The sequence below is a fragment of the Megascapheus bottae genome, chromosome 2 (genome assembly GCF_031878675.1).
Source record: "Megascapheus bottae isolate mThoBot1 chromosome 2, mThoBot2.hap1, whole genome shotgun sequence".
NCBI lineage: Eukaryota > Metazoa > Chordata > Mammalia > Rodentia > Geomyidae > Megascapheus > Megascapheus bottae.
Genome location: NC_143510.1, coordinates 13,295,264 through 13,311,148, shown reverse-complemented (window position 1 = coordinate 13,311,148; position 15,885 = coordinate 13,295,264). Strand labels below are relative to the sequence as shown.

Here is a 15,885-nt window from a genome sequence, read left to right as displayed (position 1 = left end):
CCTAGAGGCCGCGTCGGGTACTTCGCAAGGAGAGGAGAGGCTTTCTGGGGAGGACGATAGAGACGTCGGCCTGGGCTAGAGAGGCTGGAGTGTGGTGGGGAGGAGGAGATCGGTAGAGTGAGTGGCTAGAGAGGTCCAAGGTAAGTGGTTGTAGAAATCGGGCCGACCCGGAATCCGGAGGAACCAGGACCATGACTTATGCCTATCTCTTCAAGTACATCATCATCGGGGACACAGGTAACCGGCGGGTGGGCGGCCGCTCAGACCGGGGCGGGGCTCGGGCCTCGGGGGCGGGGCTCTTGGGCGGGAGGGGCGGGGCGGCGGGCCAGGGGCGGGGCTCGGGTCCCCTCCCTCAGTCTGGGACGCCCGGGGCTGCAGCTGAGGCGTCCCCTGGCCGCGTGCCGTCCTCTGGAACGCACTTGCTGGTCTTTCAGGTGTGGGCAAGTCATGTCTGCTCCTGCAGTTTACCGACAAGCGGTTCCAGCCTGTTCACGATCTCACTATAGGTAAGTACAGCTACTTGGAACAGAAGAGGTAAAAGCTGAACTGGGGATGGAAAGTTAGCAGCCTTCGGTGTCCAGAGTAAAAAGTGACTTCTCACGACTTGAGTCCGCAGTCATGTTCGAGGAAGTGACTAATCGAGCGCTCTAAATAGCATGCGAATGATTGAAAGGGAACTTGAGAGATGAATGTACGGTAAGGACTGATTGCCATAGCTTTTCCCCCTCCTTTCTCCTTGAAATTTGAGTATTTGTGGAAAACCAACGAAAGCAAAACGCATTCAGTAGTTGGTGGGAAATGAGTACAAAGCTCACATGCTTTCAAAGTAGTGTGTGCACCAATACATAGGTTAATATATGCATGTGTATGTGTGTGTGTATGTTGGAAAGCAGTAAGAAAGAAGAAAAAAAGACCCATTCTAACCTTAGAATGATTAAAAAGGCAGAGGAAACTAGTAACTTTAAAAAGGGAGTGAAAAAGAAGAGCCGGTGTTTGGTGACTCATGACTGTAATCCTCGCTACTCAGGAAACTGAGATGTGAGTTCCGAGCCAGCCTAAGTCTGTGAGAATCATCTTCAGTTAACTACCTAAAAGCTGAAGAGTGGAACTGTGGCTCAGGTGGTAGAGTGATGGTCTTGAGCAGAAAAAGCCTACAGTACAGTGCCTGGGCACTGTGTTTAAGCCCTGGGATCAACACAACCGTATCATAGGATTCCATAAACTTACTGGTGGTGAAGAAAATATTAATATTTTCCACTCATTTGCAGAAAGGCATGAACTGCAGAGGCTTTAACCTCCAGACAGCTAACCCAAACAGACGATATTTGCATAGCTAGTTTTCTTGCCATGGAATTGCAGTTTCTAAATAAAACCCCAGATTGTCATTCTTATCATATGGGTATGTCCACAGCCTACCAATAAAGAAATCTAAAGTTTTCCCTGCTCCTCACATATTTATTCAGAGGCAGATAATTGGTGGAGTTAGAAAAGGATTTAGAGGATAACATTAACCAGAAAATATTTTGCCTTAACAGCATTAAGTAATCAACCCATAGTATGAGAGACACTAAGGAAAAATGCTTAGTGAAGAAATATCCTGTAGGCCCTTGAGTTGCTTGGAAGCTCCTAGGAAAGGAGACCCGGGCTAAGTTTCCATTGCAAAAGGCTAGGATGGGAGTGGGACTGGAAATTAAGAATGTACACAAGTTAGCCAGATGAAGGGGTTTTAGAGATGAAGAATCAGAGCAAGGGAAATAACAAAGACAGAGGGACAGGGGTGACAGGATTGTAGCCACCTTTGGAAAATTGCAAGTAATTTACTGTGGCTAGAGCATAGAACACGAACTGGAAAACAGCAAGAAATAAAGTTAGAGGATCTTGAAATTCTCAGTGGTAATGGGCAGCCAATACAAGCTTGCTTAATTAATTAATTAACTAATTAATTTTTTTTTTTTGCCAATCCTGGGCTTGAGCTCAAGGCCCAAGCACTGTCCTTGGACTTTCTCAAGATTAGAGCTCTACCTCTAGAGCCTCAGCACCATTTCTGGCTTTTTTCTATGTATGTGGAACCGAGGAATTGAACTTGGGTCTTTGTGCATGCTAGGCAAGCACTCAACCACTAGGCCAAACTACAAGCCCTTAAGTTATTTTTTTATTTTTTATTTTTTGCTAGTCCTCAGGGCCTGGTGCACCATCCTTAAGCACTTTTGCTCTACCTCTCTGCCACTTGAGCCATAGCACCACTTCCAGCTTTTTCTTTGTATGTAGTATAGAGGAATTGAACCCAGGGCTTTGTGTATGCTAGGCAAGTACATCACTAGGTCACACTCCTGGCCCCAATGCAAGCTTTTTTTTTTTTTTGCCAGTCCTGGGCCATGAACTCAGGGCCTGAGCACTGTCCTTGGACTTTCTCAAGGCTAGAGCTCTACCACTTGAGCCTCAGCACCACTTCTGGCTTTTTTCTATGTATGTGATACCAAGGAATTGAACCCGGGTCCTCGTGCATGCTAGGCAAGCACTCTACCACTAGGCTAAACTCCAAGCCCCAAATAATTTCTAGGACATGTTTTGTTTTGTTTTGTTTTGCCAGTCCTGGGCTTGAACTCAGGGCCTGAGCACTGCCCTTGGACTTTCTCAAAGCTAGAGCTCTACCACTTGAGCCTCAGCACCACTTCCAGCTTTTTTCTATGTATGTGGTACAGAGGAATCGAACCCGGGTCTTTGTGCATGCTAGGCAAGCATGCTACCACTTGGCCAAACTCCCGGCCCATAGTCTGATATCTTGAGAGAAATAAAGCATGCTAAACCAAATGCCTAATTCACATGGTTGTTTTCCATATTTCTATAAGAGAAGCTATTTTATCAGGAGATTTTGTAATTGGTAATTGGAAATTGTTCTAGAGAACTTATTTCTTGGATAAGTGCTTTTCCTAAATGAAGACTTGTAGAATTACAAAAACAGAAATGCTGTTTTATACAATACAGATAAACAAGGGGTACCCTGAGACAATAGCAGAAAACAGTTTCAAACTTTTAGGGGTTATCTGGGAATGTGGCTTAGTGGTAGAGTGCTTGCCTAGCATGCATGAAACCCTGGGTTTAATTCCTCAGTTCCACATAATCAGAAAAAGCTTTAGCCTTTTAACTTTTTTTTTTGTTTGTTTTTTTGTTTTGTTTTTTGCCAGTCCTGGGCTTGAGCTCAGGGCCTGAGCACTGTCCTTGCCTTTTCCCTCCCCAGTCCTGGGGCTTGAACTCAAGGTCTGGGTACAATCCCTGAGCCTTTATGTCTTCATGGCTAGTGCTCTATGACTTTGAGTCACAGCACCACTTCTGGCTTTTTCTGATTATGTGGCATAAAGAAATCGAACCCAGGGCTTCATACATGCTAGGGAAGCACTCTACCACTAAGCCACATTCCCAGCCCAAGCATTTACCTTTTAAATTTTATTTATTTATTTATTTATTTTTGGTGGGTCATGGGGCTTGAACTCACCCTGGGCACTGTCTCTGAGCTCTTCAGCTCAAGACTACTGCCCTACCTCCTGGGCCTGAGTCTTGTTCCTGAGCTTTTCGGCTCCAGGCTACCACCTACCCTTGAGCCATGCGCCACTTCCTATTTTCTAGAGGTTAACTGGAGATAAGAATCTCAGGTTCTTTCATGCCCAGCTGGCTTTGATTCTCAGATCTCAGCCTCCTGAGAAGCTAGCTTTGGTTACATTTCTTAGGGCATTATTACCAAACACAATTATTTTTGGAGAATCTGGGGATCAAACCAAGGGCCTGACAGTATACAAGACAAGTGTCACTCCATCCCTAACACACAACTTTTCAACTTTAGGAGAGAAATGAGTAAATGAAGGGAACACAGAAATAACAGAAGTAAATAGGTAGCAGTATGGGCTTCCTGGCCTCGAGCATAGACAAAGCTAAGTTAAAGCATCTAGGTAAAAGCATGAAGCTGTCACTCACCATGCCTGGAGTTCTTAAGGCTCACACTCTTCTCTTGATCTTCACTGGCAGGAGTGGAGTTTGGAGCGCGAATGGTTAACATTGATGGAAAACAAATCAAACTGCAAATCTGGGATACGGTAAGAGAGGACAAAATAACTTGATGATTAAGATCCAAATATAAAACTAAAAATGTTGTGCTTTGAGACATGATGATACATACCTACAATCCCAGCACCAGGAGACAGAAGCAAGAGGATCTTGAGTTTAAAGCCAGCCTGCACTACATATGAGACCCTAGCTAAAAAAAAAAAAAAAAAAAAAAAAAAAAAGGCTATGTCTTTTATTTTTGTTTTAAAGAGTCTAAAACTTACATTGTTTGATTTTAAAATAAAAATAAAATCAATGCCAGACACTGGTGGCTCACACTATAATCCTAATTCTATCTACTCAGGAGGGTGTGATCTTAGGATCCTTGTTCAAAGTCAGTTTGGGCAGGAAAGTCTGTGAAACTCTTATCTCCAAGTAACCACCAGAAAGCCAGAAGTGGAGCTGTGGCTCAAAGTGCTGGAGTACTATCCTTGAGCAAAAGAGCTTAAGGACAGCTCCCAAGGCCCTGAGTTCAAGCACCACAACTGACAAAGAAAGAAAGAGAAAAAGAAAGAAAGAAAGAAAGAATTTAAGTTTATAATTTCTATACATAAACTTTATACATATAAACTTTTTTTCATATATTTTTATTGTAATTAATAGAAGGGTTACATGATATTTGCCAGATAGATGGTGCATTAATTCCCATACATTAATACCCTTTCACATGTCTTGGTCCCCATTTCCCCCCCACCCCCACCCCTCATCTTGTTTTCCCCTGTTCCCTATCCAATTTCAAATAATGGTTTCCCTCATTTGTCATAATCAGTAGAAACCTTGGGCTCTCCTAGCAGAGATTTGCAATAGAGCAAAATCTTGATACAAAAGGCCATATAGTAGGATGCTAAATGAAAGGATCTCTAGGATATAGAAACATAAGCCATATAATGAATGATTGTTGTTCTTAAGGTACTATGTTATCTGTTATCTCTCATCTCTTTTGCTGTCCCTTGGTTATCTCATATTGTTACAGTATCTCACTTTGTTACCTGATATATCAGATATATTTGTATTTGGTTATTTGAAATTGGATACATATAAACTCTTATTCCTCTCAGTTTAGTTGCCTTTTTGCCAGAGGAATCATTATTAATGAATATATATGCCCTAAGGATCTTCCTGGATCTATAAATGGGATTTTTTTACTTGACAATCTGCATATATTGGAGATTTCTTGATATCAATATATACAGACTTTCTTAATATCTTTTAACCAGTGACTAATCATAGAATATATTAAATATATTAATTTAGCCATCCACTTACTGATGGAAATTTAGGTTGTTTCTCATTTTTTACTATTGTAAAGCTTATTTGATGCTCTTGTTTACTATGTCTTTATGCAAATATTTGAAAATTCCTTTAGAATACCAGCCTAGAAATGGAAATTCTCTCTTAAAAGTTGTGTGCATTTTAAAATTTGACAAATGTAGTACTACCAAAGTTTTATCTTGGCTTAGTGTCATTTTGTTTCATCTACATAAGTTATTTTCCTTTTTTTTTTTGCCAGTCCTGGGCATGAGCTCAGGGCCTGAGCACTGTTCCTGGATTTTCTCAAGGCTAGGGCTCTACCACTTCAGCCACAGCACCACTTCTGGCTTTTTTCTATGTATATGGTACTGAGGAATCGAACCCAGGTCTTCATACATGCGAGGCAAGCACTCTACCACTAGGCCAAACTCCCGGCCCCTAGATAAGTTATTTTCATGTGTATTATCTCATTTGCTTTATACATCTCTTTCCTGAGGAAAATATCTTAGTCTGTATCAGTTAAAGGTAGCTAGAAGATAGTTTCTAAAATTTAGCTAAAATCTCTTCCTGTTTCTGTTTAGTTGTTTTCCTACATACACTTCCTGCTTAGCACTAAATATTTGACTCTGTTTCTTCTCAGAGTTGTGAGTTAAAGCCATTATGTTTTCAAGGAACATCCAAGTTATTTTTCCTATGTTCATTTTTTCCTTTTTTTTCTTCCTTATTAAACCTTCCTTGATTTCTTGCAGCTCTGGGGCTATTTATTCAAGTCAGTACTGGGGTTTGAACTCAGGGCTTAGGAGCTGTCTCTCAGCCTTTTTTTTCCAAGGCTAGTGTTTTACTATTTGAGCCATGGCTTCATTTCCGGCTTTCTGATGGTTGATTTGGTCTCACAATCTTTCTTGTATGGCTTTGAATATCCACCCTCAGATCTCAGCCTCCTGAGAGGCTAGGATTACAGATATGAGCTACTGGCACCTGGCTCTAGTTTTAGCTTTCTTCCCCTTAATAAAGTCTATTCTATATCTGTTGCCAAATTTAACCTCATGTATTTTTTTTTAAAGCGGCTTCATATTCCCTTCTTTTGTTGTTGAGGCCAAGTGTTTGTGACGTTCAATTAGGTATTTTAACCTACTTTTTTTTTTTTTGTGCCAGTCCTGGGTCTTGAACTCAGGGCCTGGGCACTGTCCTTGGGCTTTCTCAAGGCTAGCGCTCTGCCATTTGAGCCACAGCACCACTCCTGGCTTTTCTATGTATGTGATAAGGAGGAATCGAACCCAGCTCTTCATACATGCTATGCAAGTACTCTACCACTAGGCCAAACTCCTGGCCCTTAACCTACCTTTTATTATCCCATGCTTTTATTTTTTATTGTTTCCAGGTACTGGGATTTGAACTCAGATCCTCATATTTGCTCAGCTTGCTTGTTCAGTTGGCACTTTACTACTTGAGTCATGCTTCCAACCCTGCTTTATGATGTTATGTTGTTGTTGTTGCTTTTGAGTGCTGGTGTTATGGCATGCACTCAGATCTAAGGTATTGTCCCTTAGCTTTTTTGCTCAACTAGTGCTGTATCATTTGAGCCATACTTCTACCAGTTTTTTTGCTAATTAACAGAAAAGTTTCTTAGATTTGTCTACCTGATCTGGTAGGCCAGGATCCTCAGCTCTCAGCCACCTGAGTAGCTAGGATTACAGGCGTGGTCTATTGGTGTCAAACCTGTTGATTCTTATAAAGTATCAGTCTGGTATTAGTTAGTGGGCTGGAGCTGTCTTTTATTAATCAAACCCTGCTTTAGATTATATAATATCATGGGTAAGAGAAAACACTTTTGTTTTTCTAGTCAATACTAAGATGCTAAGTTTAAGTTATAATACTACTGAATAAGTTTTGTCAAGTTACTGAACTCCTTTGAACCTTATTTTTCTTTCTATTTTTTTTTTTTTTTTGGCCAGTCCTGGGCGTTGAACTCACGGCCTGGACTTTCTCAAGGCTAGAGCTCTACCACTTAAGCCACAGTACTACTTCTGGCATTTTTCTGTGTATGTGGTATTGAGGAATTGAACCCAGATTTTCGTGCATGCTGGACAAGCTCTCTACCACTAGGCTACACTCCCGGCCTATTTTCTCACTTTCAAAGAGAAAAAAAACTATCTGCTCCAGGGCTGTTTGAGAGAACAAAGCAAGATAACTTATTGTCTCTTCTGACTCTTGACAAATTGTAGAAAAAATCGTAAGACTATTCTAGTGTTACTGTTAGTATCTTCATCGTTATTGCCATTATTTTGTAAGATAGTCTTTTACCTTCCTATATCCTCAATTTAGTTCTGCTGTGTGTAAAATGGGAGCATATCAGGCACTGGTGGCTCACCCTTGTAATCCTAGCTGAGATAAGATTGTGAGCCTGAGTAGAAAAGTCTAGACTCCATCTCTAAAACAGCCAGCAAAGTATCTGGCTGGGAAGAAAGAAAGACAAAGCATAAAAAGCACCAGTATGTAGAGAAGTTAATTAATTGCTTAGTTATAAATAAAGCAATATTTCTGTCCAAGTACTAATGAGATTATGGTATAAAAAGTCTTCTCTCTCCCTCCCTCCATTCCTTCCTTTTTTTTTTTTTCAACTTTTCTTTCTTTTATCTGTATTTTCTCTTTTCTTTCTTGTTTGTATATGTGCCAGTCCTGGGGCTTGAACTCAGGGCCAGAACACTGTCCTTGGGCTTTCTCAAGGTTAGCACTCTACTACTTGATCCACAGCACTACTTCCAACTTTTTCTGATGTTCTTGCTGACTGAAATGCTACTGGCATTTAGTAGTTGGTTTAATATCTAGGACTAGTAAGCATGCAACGATTTCATGGATAAGCTCATCAAGGGAAGAGTAATCTAACTGACCTATCAATTACTCTCTCATTGAAAAATATTTACTTTCTACTTGAGCTCCTCCCTGGCAGGCAGGGTTCCTTTCCATAATTCTCTTACCTAATTATCCTTCTTTCTGTAGTTATCCTTTATATTTGGGTGATATGTCATTAGGTCACTTGTCTGAAATAACCTAGTTTTAATTGGTATTTTGTTGTCATAATGATACAAAAGGCTGGGCAAGAATCCTTCCGTTCTATCACCCGTTCCTACTATCGGGGAGCAGCTGGAGCACTGCTAGTATACGACATTACCAGGTGAGCCAGATTCCGGGGAGGGGACAGAAATGCTTCTCCCTATTCTTCTCTATCTACTGGTTTGAATAACACTGCTAACTAGGGATGGCTTCTGTTATGCTTTTTTGTTTGCATGTAACTTCCTCCATTCCTCCATACATTTGGAATCACTGTGACCTTTGGAGATGGACTTGAGACCCACTTTCTAAACTTTTCTATTGCAGACGTGAAACCTTTAACCACCTGACCTCTTGGTTAGAGGACGCCCGCCAACACTCCAGCTCCAGCATGGTCATCATGCTTATTGGGAATAAGAGGTAATCATTGAGTACCCTTCCTTCCTTTTGAGCCACAACACCACTTCTGGTTTTCTGGTGGTTAACTGGAAATAAGAGTCTCATGGTCTTTAGTGCCTGGGCTGGCTTTGAACCGAGATCCTTAGATCTCAGCCTCCTGAGTAAATTCCTTCCTTTTCCTCCTCCTTCTTTCTTACTCTTCCATCCTGGGGCTTGAACTCAAGGCCTAGGAACTGTCCCTAAGCTTGTTTTTTTTTTTTTTTTTTTTTTTTTGTATGTTTGTTTGCTCAAAGATACTTCTCTACCATTTGAGCCATGGCTCTACTTCTTGTTTTTTGGTTGTAGAGATAAGTCTCATGATCATTCCTATTCCAGCTAGCTCTGAACCTCAATTCTCAGATTTCACCCTTCTGAAGTTAGCATTACAGGCATGGCCATTAGTGCCTGCCATAATATTTGATCTTTACAAAGAATAATTACCAAATACACACACATACATACGTACATAAGGGGATTTTCTTACATGTATATAATGCAATTTGATATATTTATTACTTCTTTTTGCTGGCCCTAGGCTTGAACTTGAGACCTCATTTCTGTCCTTGAGCTTTATTGCTAAGGCTAGTACTCTATCACTCAAGCCACAGCTTTACTCTGACTTTTGGGTGGTTAATTGGAAATAAGAGTTTCAAAGACTTGGGCCGGGAGTTTGGCCTGGTGGTAGAGTGCTTGCCTAGCCTGCACGAAGACCCGGGTTCGATTCCTCGGTACCACATACATAGAAAAAAGCCAGAAGTGGTGCTGAGGCTCAAGTGGTAGAGTGCTAGCCTTGAGAAAGTCCAAGGACAGTGCTCAGGCCCTGAGCTCAAGCCCAGGACTGGCAAAAAAAAAAAAAGAAAAGAAAAGAAAAAAAAAGTTTCAAAGACTTTTCTGTCCTGGCTTGCTTTGAACCATGATCCTTAGATCTCAGCCTCCTGAGTAGCTAGGATTGCAGGCATGAGTCACCAGCTCCTAGCCTTATCCACTTCTTTAATTACCTGGTACCACATCACTTTTTTTTTTTTTTTTTTTTTTTTTTGCCAGTCCTGGGCTTGAGCTCAGGGCCTGAGCACTGTCCTTGGACTTTCTCAAGGCTAGAGCTCTACCACTTGAGGCTCAGCACCACTTCCAGCTTTTTGCTATATATGTGGTACCGAGGAATTGAACCCAGGTCTTCATGCATGCTAGGCAAGCACTTTCACCACTAGGCCAAACTCCCGGCCCCACTTTTATATACTCTTGACCTGAGACTGGTGAGGGCTAGGATGACTGTGTAGATTGCTTCCTTTTTTGGGGGAGAGGGGGCAGTTCCGGGCTTGAGCTCAGGGCCTGGACACTGTCCTTGGGCTTTCTCAAGGCTAACACTCTACCAATTTAGCCACAGCATCACTTCCTGCTTTTTGTATCTATGTGGTACTGAAGAATCTAACCCAGGGCTTCATATAGGCTAGGCAAGCACTCTACCACTAGGCCAAGTTCCCATCCCCATAGATTGCATCCTGCACAAGAAAAACACTCATGTTACAGAATAGGAAATCCTTTGACTCTTCCGTTTTCTTTTTTTTTTTTTTTTTTGCCAGTCCTGGGCTTGGGCTCAGGGCCTGAACACTGTCCTTGGACTTTCTCAAGGCTAGCACTCTACCACTTGAGCCTCAGCACCACTTCTGGCTTTTTGCTATGTATGTGGTACCGAGGAATCGAACCTGGGTCTTCGTGCATGCTAGACAAGCACTCTACCAGTAGGCCAAACTCCCGGCCCAGACTCTTCCATTTTCTTGTGACAAGCATTTTCCTCCAGTCATCTCTACTTAGTTCTCCTGCACCATATTTGAAAAAGAAGTGCTAAGGAATGTGGAGCTTACCTAACACTTTAAAAGTCTTTTTCTCTGTAATAGAGTAAGAGATTTCTTCAGCCATAAAGAAGCTGTCCTGAATTTGAAAAATTTTTTCTGATAGGCTACAAAACTCAGGTCTTCTAGGCACTGCTGGCTCACACCTGTGATCTTAACTACTCAGGAGACTGAGATCTGAGGATAAAGGTTTGAAGCCAGCCTCAGCAGGAAAATCTGTGGGCTTGAATTCAGGACCTGGACCTTGTCCCTGAACTTGTTTTTTTTTTTTGCTCAAGGCTGGGGCTCTACCAGCCACAGCTCTACTTCCAGCTTTTGGTTTGTTTGCGTTTTTGCCAGTCGTGGGGCTTGAACTCAAGGCCTGAGCACTGTCCTTGGACTTTTTTTTTCCTCAAGGCTAGTTAGTGCTCTACCACTTGAGCCACAACATCATTTCCAGCTTTTTTCTATGTAGGTGGTACCGAGGAATCAAACCCGGGTCTTCGTGCATGCTAGGCAAGCACTCTACCACTAGGCCAAACTCCCAGCCCTGTACTTCCAGCTTTTTTCATTAGTTTTAGTGGACACTTTTCATCCAAGGTTAACTTTGATGTGCAATCCTCAGCTGGCTTTGATCTGCAACCCTCAGATCTCAGCCTCCTGAGTAGCTAGGATTACAGGTGTGAGCCACCAGCTCTTGGCTTCTGTGAGACTCTTGTTTCCAATTAATCACCAAAAAAGCTTTTAAAAGTGGAGCTATGCTTCACAGAGTGGAGTGTCAGCCTTGAGAGAAAAGCTCAGAAACTTTGCCCAGGCTCCACCCCTCCACACACACAAAGGAAAAAAAAAAAGAAATCTATATGAGATCCCATTTGGATCTTTTCTTGGCCAGTCCTAGGGCTGGAACTTAAGGCCTAGGCACTATTCGGGCTTTCTCAAAGCTAGCACTTTACCACTTGAGCCACAGCACCACTTCTGGCTTTTTTCTATCTATGTGATACTGAGGAATTGAACCCAGGTCTTTGTGCATGGTAGGCAAGCACTCTACTACTAGGCCATGCTCCCAGCTTAGAGTCCTTCTTTCATTTTTGTCATGTTTTAGTTTTCTTCTCAATCTCTTGCAGTGACCTAGAATCTCGCAGGGATGTGAAGAGGGAGGAAGGAGAGGCCTTTGCTCGGGAGCATGGACTTATTTTCATGGAAACTTCAGCTAAAACAGCCTGCAATGTTGAAGAGGTACTACTTGAAAACGAATGGGGAAAGCATTACACAGATCACACCATTCATTATCTTTGTCCTTTTATTCAAAATGCAGAAAGAAAGGTATTGTTTCATTTTTCTTTCTTTTTCCTTCTTTTTTTTCTTTTTCTTTCTTTTTTTTTTTGCCAGTCCTGGGCTTGAGCTCAGGGCTTGAGCACTGTCCTTGGATTTTCTCAAGGCTAGAGCTCTACCACTTGAGCCTCAGCACCACTTCCGGCTTTTTTCTATGTATGTGGTACTGAGAAATCGAACCTGGGTCTTCGTGCATGCTAGGCAAGCACTTTAACCACTAGGCCAAACTCCCGGCCCTCATTTTCTTTCTTTTTTTAATTTACTTGCCAGTCTTGGAGACTGAACACAAGGCCTGAGTCCTTGGGCTTTCTCAAAGCTAGAGCTCTACCACATGAGCCACAGCAACATTTCCGGCTTTTTCTATGTATGTGGTATGAAGCAATCAAACCCGGGTCTTTGTGCATGCTAGGCAAGCACTCTACCACTAGGCCAAACACCTGTACCCCCCCCCCTTTTTTTTTTCATAAAAAGTCTTGCTTTGGAATTCGGGCTGCCTTTGAACTCTCCATCATTTTGTCTTAGTGTCTAGAGTCCTAGGTTAGCAGGCATTTACTATGCCTGCTTCTGCTCAATGGCTTTTACAGAGACATATAAGGAAACTATCTACATTTTTACTCGCTTCTGCTATATCACCTTAGAAATTCCCAATCATGGGCTGGGAGTGTGGACTAGAGGTAGAGGGCTTGCCTAGCATGCACAAAGCCCTCGGTTCAATTCCTCAGTACCACATGTACAGAAAAAGCCACAAGTGGTGCTGTGACTCAAGTGGTAGAGCACTGGCCTTAAGAAAGCTCAAGGAGGGCCGGGAATTTGGCCTAGTGGTTAAAGTGCTTGCCTTGCATGCACGAAGACCGGGGTTCGATTCCTTGGTACCACATATATAGAAAAAGCCGGAAGTGGTGCTGAGGCTCAAGTGTTAGAGCTCTAGCCTTGAGAAAGTCCAAGGACAGTGCTCAGGCCCTGAGCTCAAGCCCAGGACTGGCAAAAAAGGGGAAGAAATGACAATCATATTTGTAGTCTCTTCATTTTTCTGTCTAAGCTTAAGAGTGATAAATGATTTATGTCTCCCTTAGGCCTTCATTAATACAGCCAAAGAAATATATAGGAAGATCCAGCAGGGTTTATTTGATGTCCACAATGAGGTGAGAAAAGTGGGGGTGGAGGAATGGCAGTTTGCTATGTTTTTCTGAACAGGATTGGAATATCCCTAGCATGTAAGTTATTTCCCATCTAATAGCACACTAATTGCAGCTCTGCCAATTTAAGCTTGTGGTTATTTGCTCATTGCTTCTAATAGAGTCACATAGAAGTATGTCATCACGTTCTGTCTCTTAGAGAGATTATTAGTTGGTGGTTACCTAAAGAGATTATTAGTTGCTTATGCCAAACTAAGTATTTTTATTGTCATCCTCAGTTTCTTACAATTACAGAGTAATTCCAAGAATTACAGAGATGTAATACTTAGTACCCCAAAAGGCAATTTCTGTAAAGCATATCTGACAGCAAAACTAAAATCCTATGCTAAAGTCAGATGCCAGTGGCTCACACCTGTAATCCTAGGCTGAGATCTGAGGATGGAGGTTTAAAGCGAGCCCAGGCACAAAAGCCGGTGAGACTCTTACCTCCAATTAACTGCCAGAAAACTGGAAGTGGCACTGTGGCTCAAGTGGTAGAGGGTTAGCCTTGAGCTGAAATGCACAGGGACAATGCCCAGACCCAGTTCAAATGTCATGACCAACTAAAAAAAGAAAAATCACATGCTAATATGCTACTTCTACTCTTTTGGCACGTACTGTTCTTATCTAATCACATCTTAATTCTGCACATAGCTAGGGAACTTAAGTATAGCAATATACCTGAAAAATGGGCACAAGAGCTTCTTCTACTCCCCTGTGATTCTTATACCACAGTTCCTCATCTTATTGTTACCTGTCCTAGATTGTTGTTGCACACAGTTTGCTAGGTTATAAAATTACACAACAAGGTCACATCAGTTTTTAAGTATAATTAATGATTTATCCTTTCCCCTTCTCCTTTTTCTCATTCACTTTAGCACTGAGATGGAAATTATTTTCTCTCTGCAGGCAAATGGCATCAAGATTGGACCTCAGCAATCAATTGCACCATCAGTGGGAACCACTTCTCCACGGAACTCTCGTGAAATAGGCTCTGACTCTGGCTGCTGCTGAACATCTGGCCTGAACCCTTTTTTCTTCCTGCAACAGCTTCAGACCAGTAGGCTTAAAGAAAGGGTCTCACTTATTTTTGCTGAGAACAGCCTCTCTCCAAGGTGTTACATTTTGCCTTTCCACTTAAAAGACCAGGGGAGAATTTGGGCCCTTTTTGACCTGTCCTTCTTCCAGGACGTGAGCATTCCATATAGATTTGGGCTCTTCTCATTTTGAATTTATGCTCTGATAGGATCAAAGTTGGTTGTCACCATAGTTTCAAAATAAAAAAAAATTACATAAGCATATACAATCTACTCCTCACCAAAAATTAGCAGCAAGGGTCAAAGATATGCTTTATGGAACAGTTGATATTACCAAGGTCTAGGTGGCTTCCGAATGATGATTTGTATAGGAATTGCCTTGAGGGTTTTTTTTTTTTTTACTTCTTTCCTGTTAGAAGTAAATCAATTCTTACAGAAGGCAGTTCTGCTTGCTCAAGGAAGCTGAGAGCCCCTCAATGAGGAATAGTAGATGTAAGAAGTACAGCAATGGGATTGCAGTAAGATTGCTATAGGATTGCTGTATCTCCTAGAGAGACAAGAAAAGTTTGAGAGCTAGTGGTCCTGGATCTAAGGCCACTTGATCCTCATGTAAAGCATGAAAATATTCATTCCTTGTTCATTTTATTTGAGGGACCAGATCTAACATCACAATCTCTTTCATCAAATTGACTTTCACTGTTCTACCATACTTAACTGCATCTATTTGAACATTCTACCCAAATCAAGCTAATCTGCTTCCTAAACATGATATTTATTCTTACTCCTCTATATTTGCACATGCTTTCCTCCCCACTAACATACTACTACAAGTCTGACATATTTTCCTTCAGTACCCCTACAACACATAGGGACTTCTAAGCAACTAGTGACTAGTACTCCTTAGCTCTCCTATGTTGGTTAATCATATGTACATTTGTCTGTCTCTTCCTTTGTAAGGATGTTTGGTAGTTATTTTAATGTGTAGTGTCTGTCTCCTCATAGGTTGTAAGCTCTGTGTGAGCAGGCTTCATGCCTTCCCTTTATGTTTATGAACCGCCCCCTCCAACATTCCTCACAGCTTCTAGTGCCATTCATTATGTGATCACTGAATTTGACATACTTTAAAACTGAAGATTCAAAACTGAAGGCTTTACTGTCATCTCTTAGTAATTCTGTCTCCCTCTCTTTCCTCTCCTTGTCCTGGGTTCTGTATCGCTCTTCTCTCCCGCCTCCTTCCTTTGGGCTCTTAAACAGGTGGAAGCTTCTCCAGCTCCTCTTTTCACACAATCTCATACTATCTTGGTTAAATTTGCCTTTGTTTCACTCATGTAGCCTTCTCGTCAGTGGCTATTTTCTCTGGATGACTCATTTTCTTCCAAGCACTAAAGTCTCATTAATTTTTCTATTTTTTTGGTTGTTAATGAACTGTTCATTAAATATATGCATGTATTCAAGCTGCTCATATTCTATGTGTCATTTTTGATTATATCCCAAACTCTTCTTCTATGGTACTGAATCAGAGATATGGAAGAAGCCTTCCTGGGATTTGTTTTATACTGGATTCTGCCCTTTGTTTTGGTTGTGATGTTAACACTGCAAGGAAGTTGAGAGATATTTGGGATATTGCTTTTGATTATGCTATGTATGTGTGTGTGTGTGTGTGCGCGTGCACAC

The 15,885-nt window shown here is 41.7% G+C and overlaps 1 protein-coding gene across 1 annotated transcript; it reads left to right on the top strand.

The window, feature by feature from the left end:
* The first annotated feature begins 43 nt into the window (after nucleotides 1-43).
* On the top strand, nucleotides 44-15,665 carry Rab2b (RAB2B, member RAS oncogene family). Its single transcript, XM_090320556.1, has 8 exons — nucleotides 44-237; nucleotides 435-506; nucleotides 4,021-4,088; nucleotides 8,442-8,524; nucleotides 8,728-8,820; nucleotides 11,792-11,903; nucleotides 13,073-13,141; nucleotides 14,084-15,665. Exons 1-8 carry the CDS (start codon nucleotides 192-194, stop codon nucleotides 14,186-14,188), a joined length of 648 nt encoding a protein of 215 aa, XP_090176682.1. The 5' UTR covers nucleotides 44-191; the 3' UTR covers nucleotides 14,189-15,665.
* The last annotated feature ends 220 nt before the right edge of the window (nucleotides 15,666-15,885 follow it).

Bases quoted from the DNA above. Each gene is read 5' to 3' on its own strand.
- Rab2b (XM_090320556.1), top strand. From the start codon at position 192: ATGACTTATGCCTATCTCTTCAAGTACATCATCATCGGGGACACAG. The intron at 238-434 runs GTAACCGGCGGG...CTGGTCTTTCAG, and splicing joins CATCATCATCGGGGACACAG to GTGTGGGCAAGTCATGTCTG. The intron at 11,904-13,072 runs GTACTACTTGAA...TGTCTCCCTTAG, and splicing joins CAGCCTGCAATGTTGAAGAG to GCCTTCATTAATACAGCCAA.